The 19555-nt window shown below is 41.6% G+C and overlaps 1 protein-coding gene across 1 annotated transcript in view; it reads left to right on the top strand.

Moving 5' to 3' along the window:
* The first annotated feature begins 792 nt into the window (after nucleotides 1–792).
* The window catches only part of ELL (elongation factor for RNA polymerase II), a 150220-nt gene continuing 131457 nt past the window's right edge, over nucleotides 793–19555 (top strand). Inside the window, exon 1 of the mRNA XM_043975915.1 lies at nucleotides 793–940. Within this exon, the coding sequence (XP_043831850.1) occupies nucleotides 806–940 (135 nt within the window). The 5' untranslated portion in view covers nucleotides 793–805. The remainder of the gene's footprint in view (nucleotides 941–19555) is intronic.

Genomic DNA, 19555 nt, shown 5'->3' with positions numbered 1-19555 from the left:
AGGTGTTAGTATTATCACCATTTTACAGTTGAGAAAGCTGAAAAGAATGGTTAAGTGATTTGCCCAGGGTCATAACTATTCAACAATAACAACAGCAGCAGCAGCATCAACAACAACAACAAAGTTATATAAAGCAGCATGAGTCCAAATTTGAACTCAGGGTTTTGGGAGTCTGGGCTCCCCCTCCCCCTTTCTATCCACTACGGCCAACTAGCTGTTCTAAAAAAAACCAACAACTATGCTTGAAGGCAGGGACTGTCTTTTGTCTTTCTTGTACCCTCAGCACTTAGCACTGTGGCTGGCACATAGTAGGTGTTTAACAAATGTTTACTGATTAATGATTGACATCCTACCTCTGTCACTAACTTTCTTCAAGTCACTTACCCTCTGTGGGTTGGTCAGTTGGTCCACAAACATTTACTAAGAGCTTCCTACGGCAAACACAGCCCCTGCCCTCAAGGCGTTTCCATTTTAAAGAGGAAGCCGCGAGGTGCTAGAATTGGATTCCTTCAGGGGTCCACAGTAGCTCTCAGCCTGGCTGGATGCCTGGACAGCAGGGTTCTCTTGCCCCCGCCCCCTCGCGAGGGCCCCGCCCCCTCCCCCCCGCCCTTCTCGGCTGTCAGAATGCCCCGCCCCTTTCCCCTGCTGCCTCCTCCCCTCCACGAGCCTAGTAGCCCAGCCAAGGACCTCGGCGCCGGCCGTGCCTCCTGAATAATGAATCACGCTGCCCCCGGGAAGGGGCGGGGCCGAGGCGAGGCGGCTACGACGCAGGCGCACGGCCCGGCCCGGGGGAGAGGGTCGCAAGATGGCGGCGCTGAAGGAAGCTCGGAGCTACGGGCTGTCTTGCGGGCGAGTGAGCGACGGCAGCAAGGTGTCTGTCTTCCACGTGAAGCTCACCGACAGTGCTCTAAGGGCCTTCGAGAGCTACCGCGGCGGCCAGGTGAGGGCTCCGGCTCGGCGCGCCGGCATTCCCCCGGGTCCTGTCCTCCCCTTCTCTGGGCTCCACTCTCCCGGGCTCCCCGCGCCCCGGGGCGCCTCAGCTGAACTGAGCGGAGCCGGCGCGCGCCGGGGCTGAGGCGCCGCGGGGCTCCTCTCCCCCTCCCTCCTCACCCCGCGCCAGCACTAGCGCCAGCGCGCGCCGGGTCCCGCTCCCCCCCCCCCGTCCCGGCACCCCCCCCCACCAGGCGGGCTCCCCTTCCAGGCCCCCGTAGTCTTGGGGCTTCCCCCCTCCCCCCTCCCTGCGGTGCTGTCCGAGCTGAGCGAGTCCGGCCCGGGGGAGCCAAGCAGGTGATTTCCTCTCCCATCCTCACCATATGTTTATCCGCGAAGTTTCCCTTCCCATCTCCGCCCAGCTTTTGGGGGCTGCCGTGGCCCCAGTCAGACGGGGGTGCCCGTCTGGACCCCGCCTCAGCCCCCTTGGTTGCGTGGCTCCATGTCTGCGTGGCTGCGTTCCCCCCCCCCTCCCCCAGCTTAGACAACTAGAGGCCACAGGTTTTCCTGATCTCCTGGGGTTGTCTCCGGCTCCCTCCTGAAGATTTTGGGGTTCTGTCTCACTGAAGGGAACTATAAGGGTCCTTCCGGTCAGCGTCCATCACCCTTAGGGCTATCCTGACTCCCCACATTAGCTCTGTCCTGAGACAGTGTGGTTGGAGGGACGGGGCTCCCCTTCCTCCTTGTTTTTAACCCCACTTTCAGCCATATGTTTCTCAGGGGCCTGGCACTTCAGGGCTGCAGTGCACAGCTGAGCAAAGGTGGGGTGAGGGTGGGTGGGGTCAGTGGGGTTTGTGGATTGTTTCCCTTCCATTCCATAAAATCCAGTTCTCATCATTGTTGTGGTTCCCCCAAGATTCATAGGGTGAGGGGGTGCAGTTTCCTCTTGGTTTCTTTCAGAAGTGCTTTTTGTCCGTCCCCCCCCCTTTAGGGATTGGGGGGATGTTTCTTTAAGGGAAGCCAAGTGGGTGCTAGCTTACCTTTGGATTGTCCTAACCCCAGGTCCCCAGTCCCTGCTGTTTGCTGACCCAGCTTTCCACCCCTGTGTATTTATTTGCTCTTCCTTTTTAAAAAGTCCTTCACTTAAATAAAGGGTCGGAAATCCTCTTCTGTAGTCCCAGATTTTCAGGGATATTTTCTATGTCTGCCCAGAATTTGAGGCAAGGTGGGGAATGCTGTGTTTTGGGCTTCGGGTTGTTTTTAGACTCATTAAGTAGGCCTCCTTGTCTTTGTGCCGCCCTCCCTCCAGTAGAAATTCACAGGGTTAATTCCGTACCTCCCTTCCACCCCCAACTTCCTTCCTAGGGAATTTCAGGTTCTTCTTCACTGAGGGAGGCCAGGTAGGCTTTGGCTTCCAGGGGTCAGTGCCTTTCAGGAAGAAAGATGTAGGGCTAGAGTATGTCCTTCCAAATTGATTCTGAAACTGAGAGTATGGCCTGTTCTCTTTCGGGGTACCTCACATATACAACAGGGTTCTGGCTGCCCGACCAGAAAGGGCAGACTTAGCTTTGCCTTTGGGGTGATGGTGGAGGGGGTGGGGAGAGTGTGAGTGGAGACTAACTAGGAAGGAATGCTGCTTTCTTTCCTGCTGGAGACTTGTTTGACACCATCAGGTAAGCTGGGAAATGTCTTTGCCCTTATTTGTGCTGCCTCTCTTCCTCCCTCCAACTGTCTGCTGGGCTTCCCCCCACCCCCTTCACTAAGAAGCTGGTTTTTGCCCCACTAAATGGTTCTCTCCGAATGACAGCAGGCCACCCTGTCAGTGAGGTGTCGAAATCTTATCTATGCTCGTGGTGTCCTAGGTAGTTCTAACTAGTCAGCAGTTGAGGCAACTTTCCTAGAAACAACTGTAGAGAATTCATTAGTGATGTAAATAAAACTCTGGACTTAGTACCCTGGGAGGCTTCTTAAGAGGGTTCTGTGGCTTTGTGAAAATAGGAAGTCCTAACTTTATCTAACACACTGTGCATCATTGTCTTAACCTGGCTGTACGGGTGAGGCTGCTGCCTGGCCACCTAACCTGTTCCACTCATCAGAAATGTCCAGCTTGTGTATATACCATATGTTGTCATGCTGCTATTTTTAATTTAGGGTGTGGGTTACATCCCATAACTTATGTTGGATCATCTGGATCATCTTAATCTGAGGGGTAAGGTAATTGCAGTCTTGTAGGTTTATCATATTGTATCACAACTTTGTTTAAATGTGTTTATCAGCTTTGTGTCAGTGGTCACTAGGATCAGAAATGATTTTGAAGTTTTCTTCAAAATATTCATTTTGCCTAAAGTGATTCCGTGTAGCAGGTTGTGTTGAATTTTGAATTTATTTTATTTTATTCCTTAGATTAATTTTTATTTGGGGTTTTAAAAAATGACATTCTCTTTTATATTACTCACTTCCTAATGACTCTCCCTTCTCCATCTTGTAACAGAAGTACAGTTAAGCAAGGCAAATAAACACATTGGTCTTGCCTGATAACTTAAGCCTTATTCTTTTCTCATAGTCTACAGTCTTTCTCTGCCAAGAGGAGGTAAAACTTCATCATCAGTCTTCTGAAGTCTCGATTGGGCATTGCCTTTTAGTCCAAATTTGAATTCAACTTTATCCCAGAAATGGTAGCATTTGTTCTTTAAAATATTTTTTTGGACATTTTTTGTCTTTATATCACTTTCATTTTCAAAAATGTTTCTGCCTAGGCAGCAGCTAGGTAACACAATGCATAAAGCACTGGCCCTGGATTCAGGAAGACCTGAGTTCAAATTTCGGCCTCAGACACTTGACACTTACTAGCAAGTCACTTAACCTGTTGCCCCACCCCCTATATATATATATATATATGTCTAAAAGATTAAAAAAAAAGTAGCTCAGTAAAACTGACAGGCTGAATTTGACATCAGTATCGTGAAATATATAATACTTCACACAGTCCCTAACCACTGCAGAGAAGAGAGGGATATAGTCTTAATTTTATACCTTCCCTGGTATAAAAGATGATGAGTCTTGCAATAGAATCCAATTCAACAAATATTCAATAATAAGGGACGAAGGAAACAAACATTATTAAGCACCCATTGTGTGCTAGGCACTGTAAGTGCTTTACAAATATTATTTCATTCATTCTCACAATATCCTTGGGAGGGAGGTGCTATCATTATTACCATTTTACAGATGAGGAAACCGAGGCAGAAAGGTTAAGTGACTTGCCCAGGTGAACACAGCTAGTAAAGTGTCTGAATCCAAATTTGTTTTTTTGTTTTGTTTTGTTCTTTTTGGTGAGGCAATTGGGGTTAAGTAACTTGCCCAGGGTCACACAGCTAGTAAGTGTCAAGTGTCTGAGGCCGGATTTTAAACTCAGGTCCTTCTGAATCCAGGGCTGGTGCTTTATCCACTGTGCCACCTAGCTGCCCCCCTGAATCCATATTTGATTTTAGTTTTCCTGACTTCAGGCCCACCACTCTTTCCACTGGGTGACCTAATACCTTCTAAGCCTTTTTCCTTAGGAAAAGGGAAGAATAAAACACAGGCCCTACCCTCAAGTTTACTATCAATCAAGGAAGATCACATTTACACAACTAAATATAAGAGAAATTATAATTTTAGAACATGATACTAGATATTGATCTAAATAAAGTTGTATGAGAAATGTAGTAGTGGAGTGGAGAAATCTGTGCCTTGAATTTAGTAGACCCTTATTTGATATTACATTGAGTTTGTTGTGATATCTTTTCTTTTTAAGAGCATTCAGAGAATGCTCTCTGAAGGAGGGGGGCCATCTAAGCTTGGGCTTTAGGAAGTGTCATTTATTAATGGTTGTAGGTGAAAGGTGTTGGAAAGAGACTTGAAGACTTGGCCTAGGTAACCAGATAACAGTTATTGAAAATGACATATCCAGGTCTGTGAACGAATGCCAGCAGTTAGAGGCCTTGGTCTTTATGATCTCTAAAACAAAAGGAAAACCAGGTAATAATTAATTTCCTTATTGTCCGGGTAAATCTTTTCTTTCCTTTTTTTAAAACCTGGCTTATATGAGAGGGAGGTACATGTTCTTTGAATTTCATTTTGAAGTATTTTTGTGGATATGAATTGCAGTCTTAACTATTTGAAAAGCAAGTGGAAATTTTGTACTGGTCACTCAAAAAAATGTTTGGTACCTGCACTGCTTTTTTATCCTGGCACAGTACAATGGATCGAACCTCACGACTGCTGCCTGGAACATCAACAGAAGATAAACATGTCTTTATCTGAAGTTGTTGACTGTTCAGTTTTTTCCTTGTTTCTCTGTATGCTTAGGTTGTAAATCAGTCATTGAATACTTTGTACAAAGATTACTACCAACATTAGATATGTTTTTTTCCCATCAAGCAATTACAGGGGAGATGAACTGCAAAGGTTTCTTCAGTTCAAGGCCCAGTCTAAATGCTGTTTCTTCCCTGAAGCCTTTTCTATTCCCCTCAATAAGAAAAAGCCTCTTCCTGGTCTTAGCTCCTTTAGGTCCCATTTCTATCTCATGGCACAGTCCTGCCTTAGATTGTGGTTATTTCTGTTCCTCTTTTTAAGAAAAGAGGACTCTCTAGTCTGGCTAAGATGGGGCAGTTAGTTACCTGTTTCCTGCTTGGAGTGGTTTCTTTACAAGACTTTTTCTCTTACTAGATTTTAAGTACCTTAAGGACCGTGTTAACTCATCTTTTATCTCCCTCTTCCACCCCTAACAAAATCAAACAACAACAACAACAAAAAACCCAACAAAAACAAACCAAAAACCAGCTGATGAGTTACCCATAAAAGGCACTCAGTAAATATTTGTTGAATGAACATTCTGGGAATTATCTTGGTTAGTGGTTTCAGAGACTGATCTGCTCTCCTAAAGTGTGTGGGCCTGCTGCATAAGTCAACTAGGGCACAGGCAGGGAAATCCTAAATTAGCTTCCATTTGTCTCCCACGCATTGATGCCCCAGTAAGCTTGGTTAGCTTTTTCGTTCTTCTTCATTGCACATTATTGTGCATACCTTTTACCTTATGAATGTTCTTGCCAATGAAATGAGAAACTGAGGTGGCAGTGATGGTGCTGTCCAGTTTTTAGTTCCTGAGTACTCTTGGCTATTGATTTGTAAAGTTGTGTGCCCCCTACTTTTTTAGAAGAGTGGTCTCTTTTGAGCCAAAATATATGGGGGCTTCAAATGCATTCCTGAAAGTTTGAGTTACATACTACAGAGCTATTACATACTCTGGTGGTCTTCCACTTAAAAAGTTGGGAGAATACCATCCTGTTGAAATAGCAAAGTTTACAAGTTTTAGGCTCTCTCAGCTATAGAAATCATCCATTCTTATTTTTGTTCTTTAAGATCAAGGAATGTAGCTGAAGGGTGTGTGTTAATGGCTACATCCTGTTTCTTAATGCTTTAGTGGAAAGATTTATTTGATTTGGGCTTTTCAGCAGTGGTAATTGCCACCCCATCACTCCTAAATAGATGGTCTTCATAAGGTGCTGTGGTCCCAGTACCTTATGGTAGCTAACTTCTTGGCTGATGAGCTTTTCTGTCTTTTGATGACAGACAGAGACAGATCTTTGTCATTGGTGGGTGCTCATAGCCTTTCTAGCTTGGATAGGACCATCTCAAGCTTGCATTCTGTTGGCATAACCTTTGAAAACTCAAAATCCACTCCATACTATGTAGAGACAGTGGAGGAAGACAAGTGGAAGATGTTTCTTGAAATCAAGGGAGACCTCCAGTATATTGGTTGGATTTCATGTGGCAAACTTTTGGGATGATAACATGACAAAAGTCTTTTAAGATATAGGAAGGCATAGATGGATTTCATCTTCACAGCTGGAGGGGGCTCCCAAATCTGTGAGAACACAGATCCATTTGAGAGTATATTGATTGAAATAAAACCCAGATTTGTTCAGTGCTTTTCCGTTCTTTCCCCCTGACATCTCTCTGCTAGTTTTGTCTTCATTTTACTGATTAAGAAACTGAAACAAAGGCTAGAAGATCCTGTTGATAGAAAGTGGAAGAATCCAGACTTGGACCTAGGACTCTTCTCTCAGTTCAGTCCTCTTTCTACTGTATCATATTCTCTCTTTGAACTTAACTGATACTATGCAATTATTTTGGTATAAAGGACATTGTTTTCCAGTTTAGATGTTCCAGAGCATTCTGAAAACTTGACTGTTTCAGAGTAGGTATTTGGAAGCAATGTGTTATAGTTACATAGCAGATAAAGTACCTTCAAGCTCTGCATTTATTGTTTTCAGGAAGGTGAGCTCTATGTGTGAGAAATACTGATCAAGCCACTGTGATCCTGGAGGGAAGTTTGCAGCAGAGTTTATTATTTAGGTATTTGTGTGTAATCAGCACTGTGTTCTCTCTTTTTAATTTCATTAAGACTGGTATCATTCTTTGTTTTTGTTTTTGTTTTGCGGGGCAATGAAGGTTAAAGTGACTTGCCCAGGGTCACACAGCTAGTTAAGTGTCAAGTGTCTGAGGCCACATTTGAACTCATGTCCTCCTGAATCCAGGGCCATTGCTTTATCCACTGCACCACCTAGTTGCCCCGCTGGCATCATTCTTGAAGCAGTTTTGCTATCACTACAGATTGTGACATTGGTGAATGATTCTTTGGAGTAGAGTAAGCTAGCTTGGACACTGAGAGAATAAGTATCTTCTGTGTTGTCTGCTGCTTTTCCCTTTGAATTCAATTTCATTAGAAAATGCAGAAAATACTTGATTGCTAAAATCCAGTCCCATTAAACTTTGAGGGAAAAATTGTCTTGAATGTGGCAGTACTTAAACATAAGTTCCTTTCTGATATTTAATATTGTGCCTTAAGAATGTTTGAGACTGTTATTCTTTAATTTTTAAAAAGAGAATATTATTTCTATCATATCCTAATGTAATTCAAATTTGCATAAATTATTGATGGTTGTTTTCTCTGAAAATTGAATGAGAAGAAACTGACTATAATTTCCATCTAAAGTGATTTATGGTTGCATTCGGAGTAAACCACCAATCACAAGTGAACATTTTAAGAGGAAAAAATATATGTCTGTGACTCTATATATTTTATTTGTTGGCCTGCCAATGCAATTAAGAATTAGGGTTATTTTGTCATTTTACCTTTAAAACATATCTGATATCCAGATAAAAAGTCTGGAGTGTCTATGTCTTTACTGAGAAACCCTGTGCTTTAAATGCTGGGGAGCATACTTTGCTCTGATGCTAATTATATCTTAAATGGCTTGCCCCATCTCCAGCCAAGTTGAAGTTTAGCTTGCCATTGACTGATTCATACAGGTCATCATCATCATGGGTAGCTCATTTCAAGCACTTTTGAAAGAACAGTGCCTTCTTATTTCAAAAAAGTTTATGAAAATTTTGGGCTTGTAAGTAAATATAGGAAAGGCATCAGTAGCTTTTACCATGCTTACTTTAGTTACAGTTCTAATTTCTGGAGTTGTTTTTTTTTTGGCGGGGCAATGGGGGTTAAGTGACTTGCCCAGGGTCACACAGCTAGTAAGTGTCAAGTGTCTGAGGCCGGATTTCAACTCAGGTACTCCTGAATCCAGGGCCAGTGCTTTATCCACTGCACCACCTAGCCATCCCTCTCTGGAGTGTTTTAAGGTTTAAAAGCACTTTCCTCACAATAGCCTTATGAGGTAGGTAATGTAAGTATTATCATTCCCATCTTGCAGATGAGGAAATTGTGGCTCCTGAAGGTGTAGAGATTGATAGGTCACATGACTAATCTCAAACCTGGGTCTTCTGACTCCCAGTCCTGGGCTTTTCCTCTCTTCCTTGTTTATGGGGAAGTAGAGTTTATGCTAGCATTGAGTTTCTTTTAATAGGAGAAGCAATGCGATGTAATTAAAAGAGAAATCAGAAGACTTGGCACTCCAGTCCTAACTGGCCACGTGAGCATGGTCAGATCAGTTTATTTATGCCTTTGTAAAGTGGTGATTATAGTAGTTATACTCTGTCTCACAGGGTTGTTGTGAAGAAACGCTTTGTTAAACTGGCAAGCACTATATAAATATGAGCTGTTTTTAAAGAATCCTTCATTAGGCAAACGTTTATATGCCTTCTGTGTGTTAGGTGTAGGGAAGATAGAATTTATCTAAGACCCAGTCTTTTCCATGGTGATAGTTAAAGTCTAGTAGGAGTGCAAAACAAATGCCCAGATAACTAATACACATTCCCTGATAAGGGTGTACAAAAGTTACCAGAGTGTGGTGTGTGAGGCTGGATTTTAAATGCAGGATGCTGTGTGCACCCAAACTTTATTTGTTAGAACAGGATGTTTTAGCCTTTTTTGTGTCCTGGCCTTGTTGACAGTCCCATGAAGCTTGTGGACCTAGACTCCTGTTTTTAAATTCATCAAATACAAAACATAGGATTACAAGGGAAACAAATTCTATTGAAATATAATTATCAAAATATTTAAAAAAAAACAAGTTCATAGACTTTCTCCCTTCACCAACCACCCCTGTGTTGAAGGGAAAAGATGAACAGGAGTATCAGCTGTTAATACTTCAGAAAACTTATCTTAAAATCTCAACTGTTGGTGCACATTTGTAAAAGGGGAAGGGAAAAAGATTATATGCGTCACTGCAATACCAATTTGTGCCAGCTAATCCATGGGAGAGAAATATATTTTGCTTAGCTTTCTGGTTCTGCTAGCTAATCAGACACAAGAGGAAACAAGGAGAACACAACTGGGCAAGCCCAGGTAAAGCTTGGATTCCTACCAGCTGCTTAGTCTGGCCATAGCTAGACCCAGAGGACTGTTAAGAGATCTTTTGGTGGGTGTGTTCATATTCTTGGGGGCCAGGTTGAAATAACAATCTCCATTAACTGTGGGGTTTAATTTCTCATTCTGTTTTTGCTTTTTCCAGTAAAAAGTAGATTGAGTACAGACTTTTAAAATGAACATCAAGGGGCAGCTGGGTGGCACAGTGGATAGAGCACCGGCCCTGGAGTCAGGAGGACCTGAGTTCAAATCTGGCCTCAGACACTTGACACTTACTAGCTGTGTGACCCTGGGCAAGTCATTTAACCCCAATTGCCTCACCAAACAAACAAACAAACAAACAAAAAAATGAACACTGAATTGAGCTTTGACATTTAGAGTCACAGACTCAAGTTGGGAATAACCTCCGATGTGTTCTAGTCCAGCCCCAACTTGAAGCATGAATCTTCTCCACAATATGGCTTTGAAATATTTATAGAAAGTTTTATCTTATTTGCTCCTCATAACATTGTCATTTGATCTTCAGAACACCCCTGTTAGGGTAGATACATGAATTTTAATGTGATTTTATAGATAAGAAAACTGAGGCCCAAGAGGGTAAGTGACTTTCCCATGGGTCACACAGCTAGTTGTTTGGGGAGAAAGGATTAGACTTCAGATCTTTCTGCTTACTCCAAGTTCAGCTCTTTGCATCATTCTGCATTTCCTCTCCTTGACAATAATCATTGAGATTCTACTTGTGATTGGGAAATTAATAAAATAAACAACTTGTTTGATTGTTGGATAACTCTGATTATTATGAATTTCCTTCTTAGGTGCCGCCTTATCTTCATTTTTGTCACTCTTCTTGATCATTGTTTCTGGTTCTTACCTTTGAGGCCAGAGTAAAAAGTTACTTTCTTTCTTCTCCATGCTTATCCCATAGGTATTTGAAGACTGAGTTCCTATTCTCAGGTCTGGAGGTTTTCTCCCCATATCCCCTTTTCTCTAGCAGGCTAAACATCACCAATTCCTTTAACTGATCACCTTATGGCATGATTCTCAGTACCCTCTATAGGTCATCCTTTTCTGAATGTAGCACCTTGTTCATATCCTTTCCAAAGTGAGCCTAAAACTGAACATACTGCACTGCACTGGGCCCTGGTACCCATTGAAAGTGTGAGCATCCTAATGATGGTTGGTTTTGGAATTGTATTTTGTTAAAATCGCTGGAGATAGACAACTTTGTTTTAACAAAACCTCAGATTAAGTATTACATTAATGCATAGATTTTTCTTTCAGGAAGGTTTTGGGAAGACCCTCTGACAATGCATTATCTGAATCTTTCTTTGTTTCTTTGTTTCTCTCTCTGTTTTCTGACAGTCACTATTTGGTTCTGAAGCACTGCAAACCTGTTGCAACCCCCATGTTCAATTACACAGCCCCATATGGGTTTCAGAAGCTTGGTTCTGTATGACAGCTATTCTTGGGCTGCTCCAGTTGTTACCATTTCCTTCTCCCAAATTTAATTTGTGTTTTTATATATTATCTCCCTTCAGTAGAAGATAAATTCCTTGAGGGTGAGGACTTTTCATTTTTCTTTGTATCACCAGCACCTAGTGCAGTGCCTGACACATAATAAGTTGGTACTACCTTAACAAATGCTTTTTGTGAGAGAGTTGAAGAACTTTTTCTAGTAACAACTGATCTGACTGGGAGTCAGATCTTTTAATTCTGATTCTTCCACTAAGTTCTTGTCCCAGGTCAGGGAGAAAATAGTTCAAGTAGGCAGAAAAAAAGAATTCAACCATGGAAGCACAGTCAGGATCACACAAGATTTAGCAACCACCACTATTAAAAAGCAGAGTACTTAGAATAGATTAAATTTTTTTTAAATTCTGGTTTTTTAATTATTTTATTATTTCTTGATTTCTCATTTGGCCAATTCTGGTCTGTAAGGAGTTATCTTTAGAAATGTTTTGTATCCCTTTTACAAAGCTAGTACTTCTCTTTCATAAATGTCTTTTATAGCTCTTATTTCTTTTCCCATTTTTTCTTTACTGCTCTTATTTGTTTTTTTGCTCCCCCCCCTTTTTTTTTTTGACCTCTTTAACTCTTCTAAGAATTCTTGTGCTTGTGCCCAATCTACATCTTTCTTTGAGGCTTTGCTTGTAGAGGGATTTCAATTTCAAGAATTGTCTTTGTGTCTTGAGCTTCTCTGTCATCATAGTAGCTCTTTATGGTTGGGCGCTTTTTAAAAATTTGCTTAATTTTCTAGCTTCTTTCTTGCCTTTGGACTTTCTGCCCTAGTATTTTCAGCCTTGGAGTTGAATCTCATCCTCCTTACTGTCCCTGGGCCTTAGAATGCTCTCAGCTGTTAGTGCTGCCCCAACCCCAGAATTCACAGATCTATCTTCTTAAGCTGCCCTGGGCTGAGAAAATGACTTATTTTGCCTTTTTCTTGGCTTTCCCAATCTGAATTCAGTCTTGCATGTTTTCTGGATTGTTGTGGAAGATGTGTGTTGGGTGAGCTGGGCCAAAATGCCCTGGGTCTCTCTCTGCTATATATTTGCTCTGCCTTTTCAATAAGCATTTATTAAGTACCTGTGTACCAGGCAAAAAACAGTCCCTGCCCTCCAGGAGCTCACAATCTATTGGAGGAAGCAACAAGCAACCAAATATGTGCAAACAAACTACACACAGGAATAAATGAGTAACAGAGGGAAGTCAACAGAATTAGGAAGAGTTGGGGAGAGCTTCCTGGAGAACATGGGATTTTAGTTGAGAATTAAAGGAAGCCACATCAGCCAGAAGGCATGGATGAGGAGAGAGCCTTCCAGGCATGGGGGATAGCCAGAGAAAATGCCTGTAGCCTAGAGATAAAATGTCTTGTTCATGGAACAGCCAGGAGGCCGGTGTCCCTGGATGCAAGAATACATGTTGGGGAGTAAGTATAGGCAGACCTGAAAGGTAGGAGGGGACTAGGTTATCATGACTTTGAACATCAAAGAAAGGATTTTGTATTTGTACCTGGGGACAATAGGGAGCCACTGGAGTTTATTGAGTAGGGGAGTGACATATTTGGACCTGTGCTTTTGGAAAATCACTTTAGTGGCTGAATGGAGAATGGATTGGAGTGGGAAGGAGAAACTTGAGGCAGGAAGACACACCAGCTGACTGTTGTAATAGTTCAGGTGTGAGCTGATGAAAGCCTGCACAAGTAGAGTGGCAGTGTCAGAGAAGAGAAAGGGGTATATTTGAGAAATGTTGCAAAAGTAAAATCAACAGGCTTTGGTAATAGCTTGGATATAGAGGGTGAGAGATAGTGAGGAATCTAGGATGACTCTGAGGTTGTGAGTCTGGGGGATTGGGAGGATGGTGTTGCCCTGTACAGTAAGGAAAATAATAGGGAAGGAAGGTAGGAGGAAAGGGAGGGGGGGGGAGGTAATGTTATGGACATGTTGAGTTACAGATGTCTACTGGACATCCAGTTGGAGATGCCTGCAAGGCTGTTAGCGATGGCAGACTGGAGGTGATCAGAGAGATTTGAGAATCGTCAGCATAGAGATGGTAAATAAATCCATGGAGCTGCTTAGATCACCAATACAGTGAAGTACTGTAGAGGGAGAAGAAAAGAAGGCTGTCCCAAAGGGCCATGACCTGGATCAAGATCCAGCAAAAGGAGACTGAGGAGCTAGGTGGGAGAAGAGCCAGGAGAGAGCAGCATCCTAGAAATCTAGAGAGAATAGAGACTCCTGGGGGAGAGAGAGTGATCCAGTGTCAGAGGCTGCAGAGAGGCCAAGGAGAATGAGGATGGAGAAAAGGCCGTTGGGTCTGGGAACTTCGATGAGAGTAATTTCACTTGAATGATGGGATTGGAAGTCAAACTGCTGAGCACTGGGACCACCCCTTGTCCTCAAGGAGCTTCTATTCTAATGGTAAACGAAAACACCTAAAAGAGTGTTGAGAAGGGGGCATACTGGTTTGTTTTGTTTTGTTTTGCTTTGTTTTATTTTGTTTTTTCGGGGCAATGGGGGTTAAGTGACTTGCCCAGGGTCACACAGCTAGTAAGTGTCAAGTGTCTGAGGCTGGATTGGAACTCAGGTCCTCCTGAATCCAGGGTCGGTGCTTTATTCACTGCGCCACCTAGCTGCCCCGAGAAGGGGGCATACTGGTAAAGTCTGGAGAGGAATGAAGGATGTTCAGCCTGGAGCCCTCCCTAGAATGGTAACTCCAGGAGGAGCTCACCAGTGGGAGAAGGCAGCTTAGACATGGGTGATGAAGTCTGGAGAGACAGAAAGAGAGGCAGGAGAGGAATGAAACACACAGTTATTAAGTATCTGAGGCAGGATTTGAACTTTGGTTTTCCTGACTCCAAGTCCAGCACTCACTGTACTGCATCACTTAGCTGCAGTTATGAAATGCTTTTCCATAAGCAATTCTAATGCTTTCTGGTATATTTCCAGATAATAAGCTTCGTGACATAGAAAACTACACTCTAATAAACAAAATTATGCATCATTGCATGGTCTTTATGCATATACTATTTAACAGACATTAACTGGGCTTCTATGACATGAAAAGAGAGAGTCTGGCCTTGCCCTCATGGAGCTGACATTTGACATATATAAAATAGCACATGATTAGTATGGAGAAGTTCAGGCAAAATGCTAAGTGATATTTCAGGGAGAAAGACCATTACTTGCATGGATCATAGAAGACTGTATAGTGGAGGGGGCATCAGAATTAGTGGGTTTTTTTTAATAATAAACATTTTTATTTAAAGTTTTTAGTTCCCCATTTTATCCCTCCTTTCCTCCTTCCCCTCCTGAGGCAGTAAACAATCAGATATAGGTTTTCTGAAATCATCTGTCTGGCTTGTTATTTCTTTTTTACTTTAAAAAAATTTTTTTTTTGCAGGGCAATGGGGGTTAAGTGACTTGCCCAGGGTCACACAGCCAGTTGTTATTTCTTATAGTACAATAATATTTCATCACCATCATATACCACAGCTTGTTGAGCCATATCCCAATAGATGGGCATTCCTTTAGTTTCCATGAATTGGTGTTTTGAAAGGATTTCAGCAAGAGGAGTTGATGGGAAGAGTGAGTGCACTCTAGGCTGGGAGCAACAGAGTTATCTGGTCAGTATGAGCTAAAAGACAGAGGTAGAGAAGAACAGCTTTCCTGGAGGGTGGTTGAGTGAGATGAGGGCAGGGGTCCAGAATCAGACTTTTGGCGGCACTGAAGACCAGGCAAAAGTGCTTGGATTTTATTTTGAGCATGAGGGAATCGCTGTAGAGCTGTGAGTGGAGAAGTGACAAACCTGGATCTATGGATAAATAGAAGATAAAGCTGCTAGATTATGAAAGCTATCCTGTGGCCCTTCATAAATAGAATTTTATGGGTACAAAATTCTTTAGTTACATTTTCTCTTTTGATTGTCCTGATTATCTTAGAAGATACAGGTTTTAATCCTTTTCCCTTCTAACACCAGCTATTACTCCCAACAGCTAGGTAGCACAGTGGATAGAGTGATGGTCCAGGAGTCAGGAAAACCTGAGTTCAAATGTGTCCTCAAACAATTCCTAACTGTGTAACCCTGGGAAAGTCACTTCACCTCTGTCTGAATTTCCTCAATAATAAAATGGGCATAATAATAGCACTTCTCTCCTAGGGTTGTTGTGGAGATCAAATGAGATAGTAAGAGATTAACAATGCCTGGCACATAGTAAGCACATAGTATTCGATTATTATTATTAATACTGTGGAATACTCAAGAAGCTAGTTCATTTTTGGACTTTTTTCTCTTGTTTCCACATTTTTTTTTTGGGGGGGGGTCCAGAGCAATGAGGGTTAAGTGACTCGCCCAGGGTCACACAGCTAGTAAGTGCCAAGTGTCTGGAGACTGGATTTGAACTCAGGTCTTTCTGAATCCAGGACCAGTGCTTTATCCATTGTGCCATCTTGCTGCCCCTGTTTCTACACATTTTTGGTAAATTATTGCTAAATTATTTCAGGAAAGGAAACCTCCCAACTATTGGGATATATTTTCCCCCCAGTGCTACTGTGGAACACTGGGTTTTAATTTAATTTAATATTTTTTTGAGAAACTATTTTTCCGTTTTAAAAATTGACTTATTCAAGTCTATTTTTTAAACATTTTTTTCTGTTTACTTAATATTTTATTTTTCCCCAGTAACATGTAAAAACAATTTTTAACATTTGTTTTTTCCCAGTTACATTTTTTTTTTGCAGGGCAATGAGGGTTAAGTGACTTGCCCAGGGTCACACAGCTAGTAAGTGTCAAGTGCCTGAGGCCGGATTTGAACTGAGGTATTCCTGAATCCAGGGCCAGGGCTTTATCCACTGCACCATCTAGACGCCCTCTTAACATTTGTTTTTTAAAATTTTGAGTTCCACAATCTCTCCCTTTCTCCCTACCCTCCCCACATTGAGAAGGCAATCAATTTGATATAGATTATACGTGTGTAGTCATCCCAGACATTTCCGTATTAGTCATGTTGTGAAAGAAAACACAGACCAAAAAAAACCAAGAAAAATAAAGTTAACAAACTATGCTTCATTGTGTATTCAAACACCATCAATTCTTTCTCTGGAGATGGATAGCATTTTTCATCATAAATAATTCAGAATTGTCTTGGTTCATTGTATTGCTCAGAATAGCTAAGTCTTTCACAGTTAGTTGATCATCATTACTATATTGCTGTTACTGCATACAGTATTCCCCTGGTTCTGCTAATTTCAGTTTTCATCAGTTTATATAAGTCTTTTTTCAAGTTTTTCTGAGAGCATCCTTCTCATAATTTCTTTTATCACAGTAGTTTCCATCACAGTCATTTACAACAACTTGTTTAGCCATTCCCCAATGGATGGGCATCCCTTCAATTTCCAATTCTTTGCTACCACAAAAAGAATTGCTTTAAATATTTTGGTGCATATATGTCCTTTTCTTTTTTCTTTGTTCTCTCTGGGATACAGACCTAGTAATGGTATTGCTGGGTCAAAGGGTATGTACAGTTTTATTGCCCTTTGGGCATGGAGGAACTAATTTTTTCTTTCTTTTCTTTTTTTTTTGGTGGGGCAATGAGGGTTAAGTGACTTGTCCAAGGTCACACAGCTAGTAAGTGTCAAGTATCTGAGGTCAGATTCAGGTCCTCCTGAATCCAGGGCTGGTACTTTATCCACTGCACTACCTAGTTGCCTCTGGAACTAATTTTTTAAGATGCATTTGTGCCACCTTTGCCTTGGACAAGTGCCTTGCCTATGTAACTTTAACTGCCTGTATAGTTCAGGAAGTAACTTGGGCTTTTTGTGCATCTAAATTTCCTGTATAAAGCAATGAATGTTCTTGCCTCCTCATTGCCCTCTTGCTCTTCTCTGCCCTTTGCTGGCCCAGGAGCAACAGAGTTATCTGATTCCTGCTAGCCTTTCCTCTCATGGTAGGGGAGTAATTTCCTTTTGAAATGTCACTCCATTTCGGAGTATTGGGATCAGTATGGGTTAGTGTATCTCATCCTTCTGCTGAGGCCCGATTTTACTCTGACACCACAGTTGTTCTTTCTTTTCAGCTCTGCTCAATGGCTTCTCTTTCTGGCTTTTGGAGGAAAAAGGTCTGGCTATAAGAGGAATTTCTCTAATTATCAGAAAGAGGGGTTTCTAGTCATTTAATCTGACTCGTCTTCCTATCTCATCCACAAGGCTCCAGCTGATTACTCTGTGCTTTTGAATTTCTGCTCTAGTTTGTAGGCATTTGGAAATGATGAGATTGTTACTATTTAAAGTAGTTTACCCATTTCCATAGTAAGAGCAAATGTATATTCTGGTGAGAGGAAACTGTTGTTTGTTTTTTCCCTGAGTTCTGCTTAGAAAAGTAGATTCTAGGGGCAGCTAGGTGGTGCAGTGGAGAGAGTATCGGCCCTGGATTCAGGAGGACCTGAGTTCAAATCCAGCTTCAGACAGTTGACACTAGCTGTGTGACCCTGGGCAAGTCACTTAACCCCAATTGCCTCACCAAAAAAAAAAAAGATCAGAAAAGTAGATTCTAATACATTTCAATAGTCAACAAAGCCAACAAATTTTTACCTACTTTTTTGGGGGGGGCGAGACAGGGCAATCAGGGTTGTTGGTTGTGTCCAATAAAAAGATCTCATTTGGCACTCTGCTTCTCTGTCCGGAGATGTAGGTATCCTGTTTCATCATTAATCCTCTGGAATGTTGGTTGATCATTATGATAATCAGCCCAATTCTTTTAAAGTTGTTTATCTTTACCTATTGTTGTCATTGCTCACTTCTCTCTGCATTGGTTCATAGAATTCTTTCCAGGTTTCTCTGAACCCATCTCCATCATTTCCTACAGCACAATAGTATTCCATCACATTCATATTCCATGCCTTTCAAAAAGCATTTATTAAGGGCTTATTGTGTGCCAGTTACTGTGCTGAGTGTTAGGGATACAAAGAAAGGCAAAAACCCAATTCCTGCTTTCCAGGAATTCACATTCTAATGGCAGAGACATTATACAATAATTATATACATACAAGATAAAGAGTGTAAATGGAAGGTAATATTGGAGGGCAAGCTCTAGGTGGTATGGAACAGAGTAAAGTCTTTTGCAGAAGGTGAGATTTAAACTGAGTCATGAAGGAAGCCAGGTAAACTAGTAGTTGGAGATAGAGAAGTGAGTGAAGTGTAAGAACACTGCAAAGGTAAAAAGTAGGAAGGGTCCAGGTTGTGATGGGCTTTAAATGCTAAATAGAGGACTTTATTTTATTTTATTTTTCATAGATTTTTAAATTGCTGTCTTTTGTTTTTACATGGTCCCAGATTTCCCTTGTATACCTATTTTTCAAGAGCGTTATCTCTCATAACAAAGAATTGTTTAAGAAATAAAAAGAGGAAGAGAAAATAATTTAGCAAAATTGATCTATACATCTAAAATATGTGCTACATGCGAGATTCCACACCTGTATATTCCCCCCTGTTTTTTCATAACTCATTTGGGACCAAGTTTGTTCTTTGTAATTATTCAATTTTCATTTTAAATTATTTTGTAGTAGTTTTTTACCCCCATTTACATTGTTGTAGACAATGTGAATATCATTCTTGGCTGTGCTTCATTCTATATCAGTTCATGTAGTTCTTGCGATACTTCTCTGTATTCATTATGCTAATAAATTTTTTATTACACATCGATACTCCGTTACACCCATGTGCCATAATTCATTTAGCCATTCCCCAATTTATGGGCATCTATTTTATTTACAATTCTTTGCTATCATAAAAAGTGCTGCTGGGAATATTTTGGTGTGTCTTGATGAACCTTTCTTTTTGTCATTGACTTCCTTGGAGAATATGTGCCAAACGGTAGAATCTCTGGGTCAAAGGGTATGGACATTTTAGTCACATTTTTTACATAATTGCAAATTTCTTTTTAGAATGTACCAGTTGTAAGGGGTCATTAGGTGGCACAGTGGATAAAGCACCGGCCCTGGAGTCAGGAGTACCTGAGTTCAAAACTAGCCTCAGACACTTGACACTTACTAGCTGTGTGACCCTGGGCAAGTCACTTAACCCCCATTGCCCCACAAAACAAAAACAAAACTTAAAAAAAATCTGGTAAAATCTCTCTAAAATGGATTTATTCCTGTTCCCCCCCCCCCAAGAAAAGAACGTACCAGTTGTACCAGTTTTCAATTCCACCAACAATGCATTAGTGGTATATTCTTTCATATGATTGTCAATAGTTTGCAATTCTTCCTTTGAGAATTCAGAGGATTTTATACTTGATCCTGGAAGTAATAGGAAGCCACTTTAA

This window comes from Dromiciops gliroides, chromosome 1, assembly GCF_019393635.1.
Source record: "Dromiciops gliroides isolate mDroGli1 chromosome 1, mDroGli1.pri, whole genome shotgun sequence".
Taxonomy (NCBI): Eukaryota; Metazoa; Chordata; class Mammalia; order Microbiotheria; family Microbiotheriidae; genus Dromiciops; species Dromiciops gliroides.
Note: the sequence above shows the minus strand (reverse complement) of the source record. Positions and strands in the feature narration are given on the sequence as shown.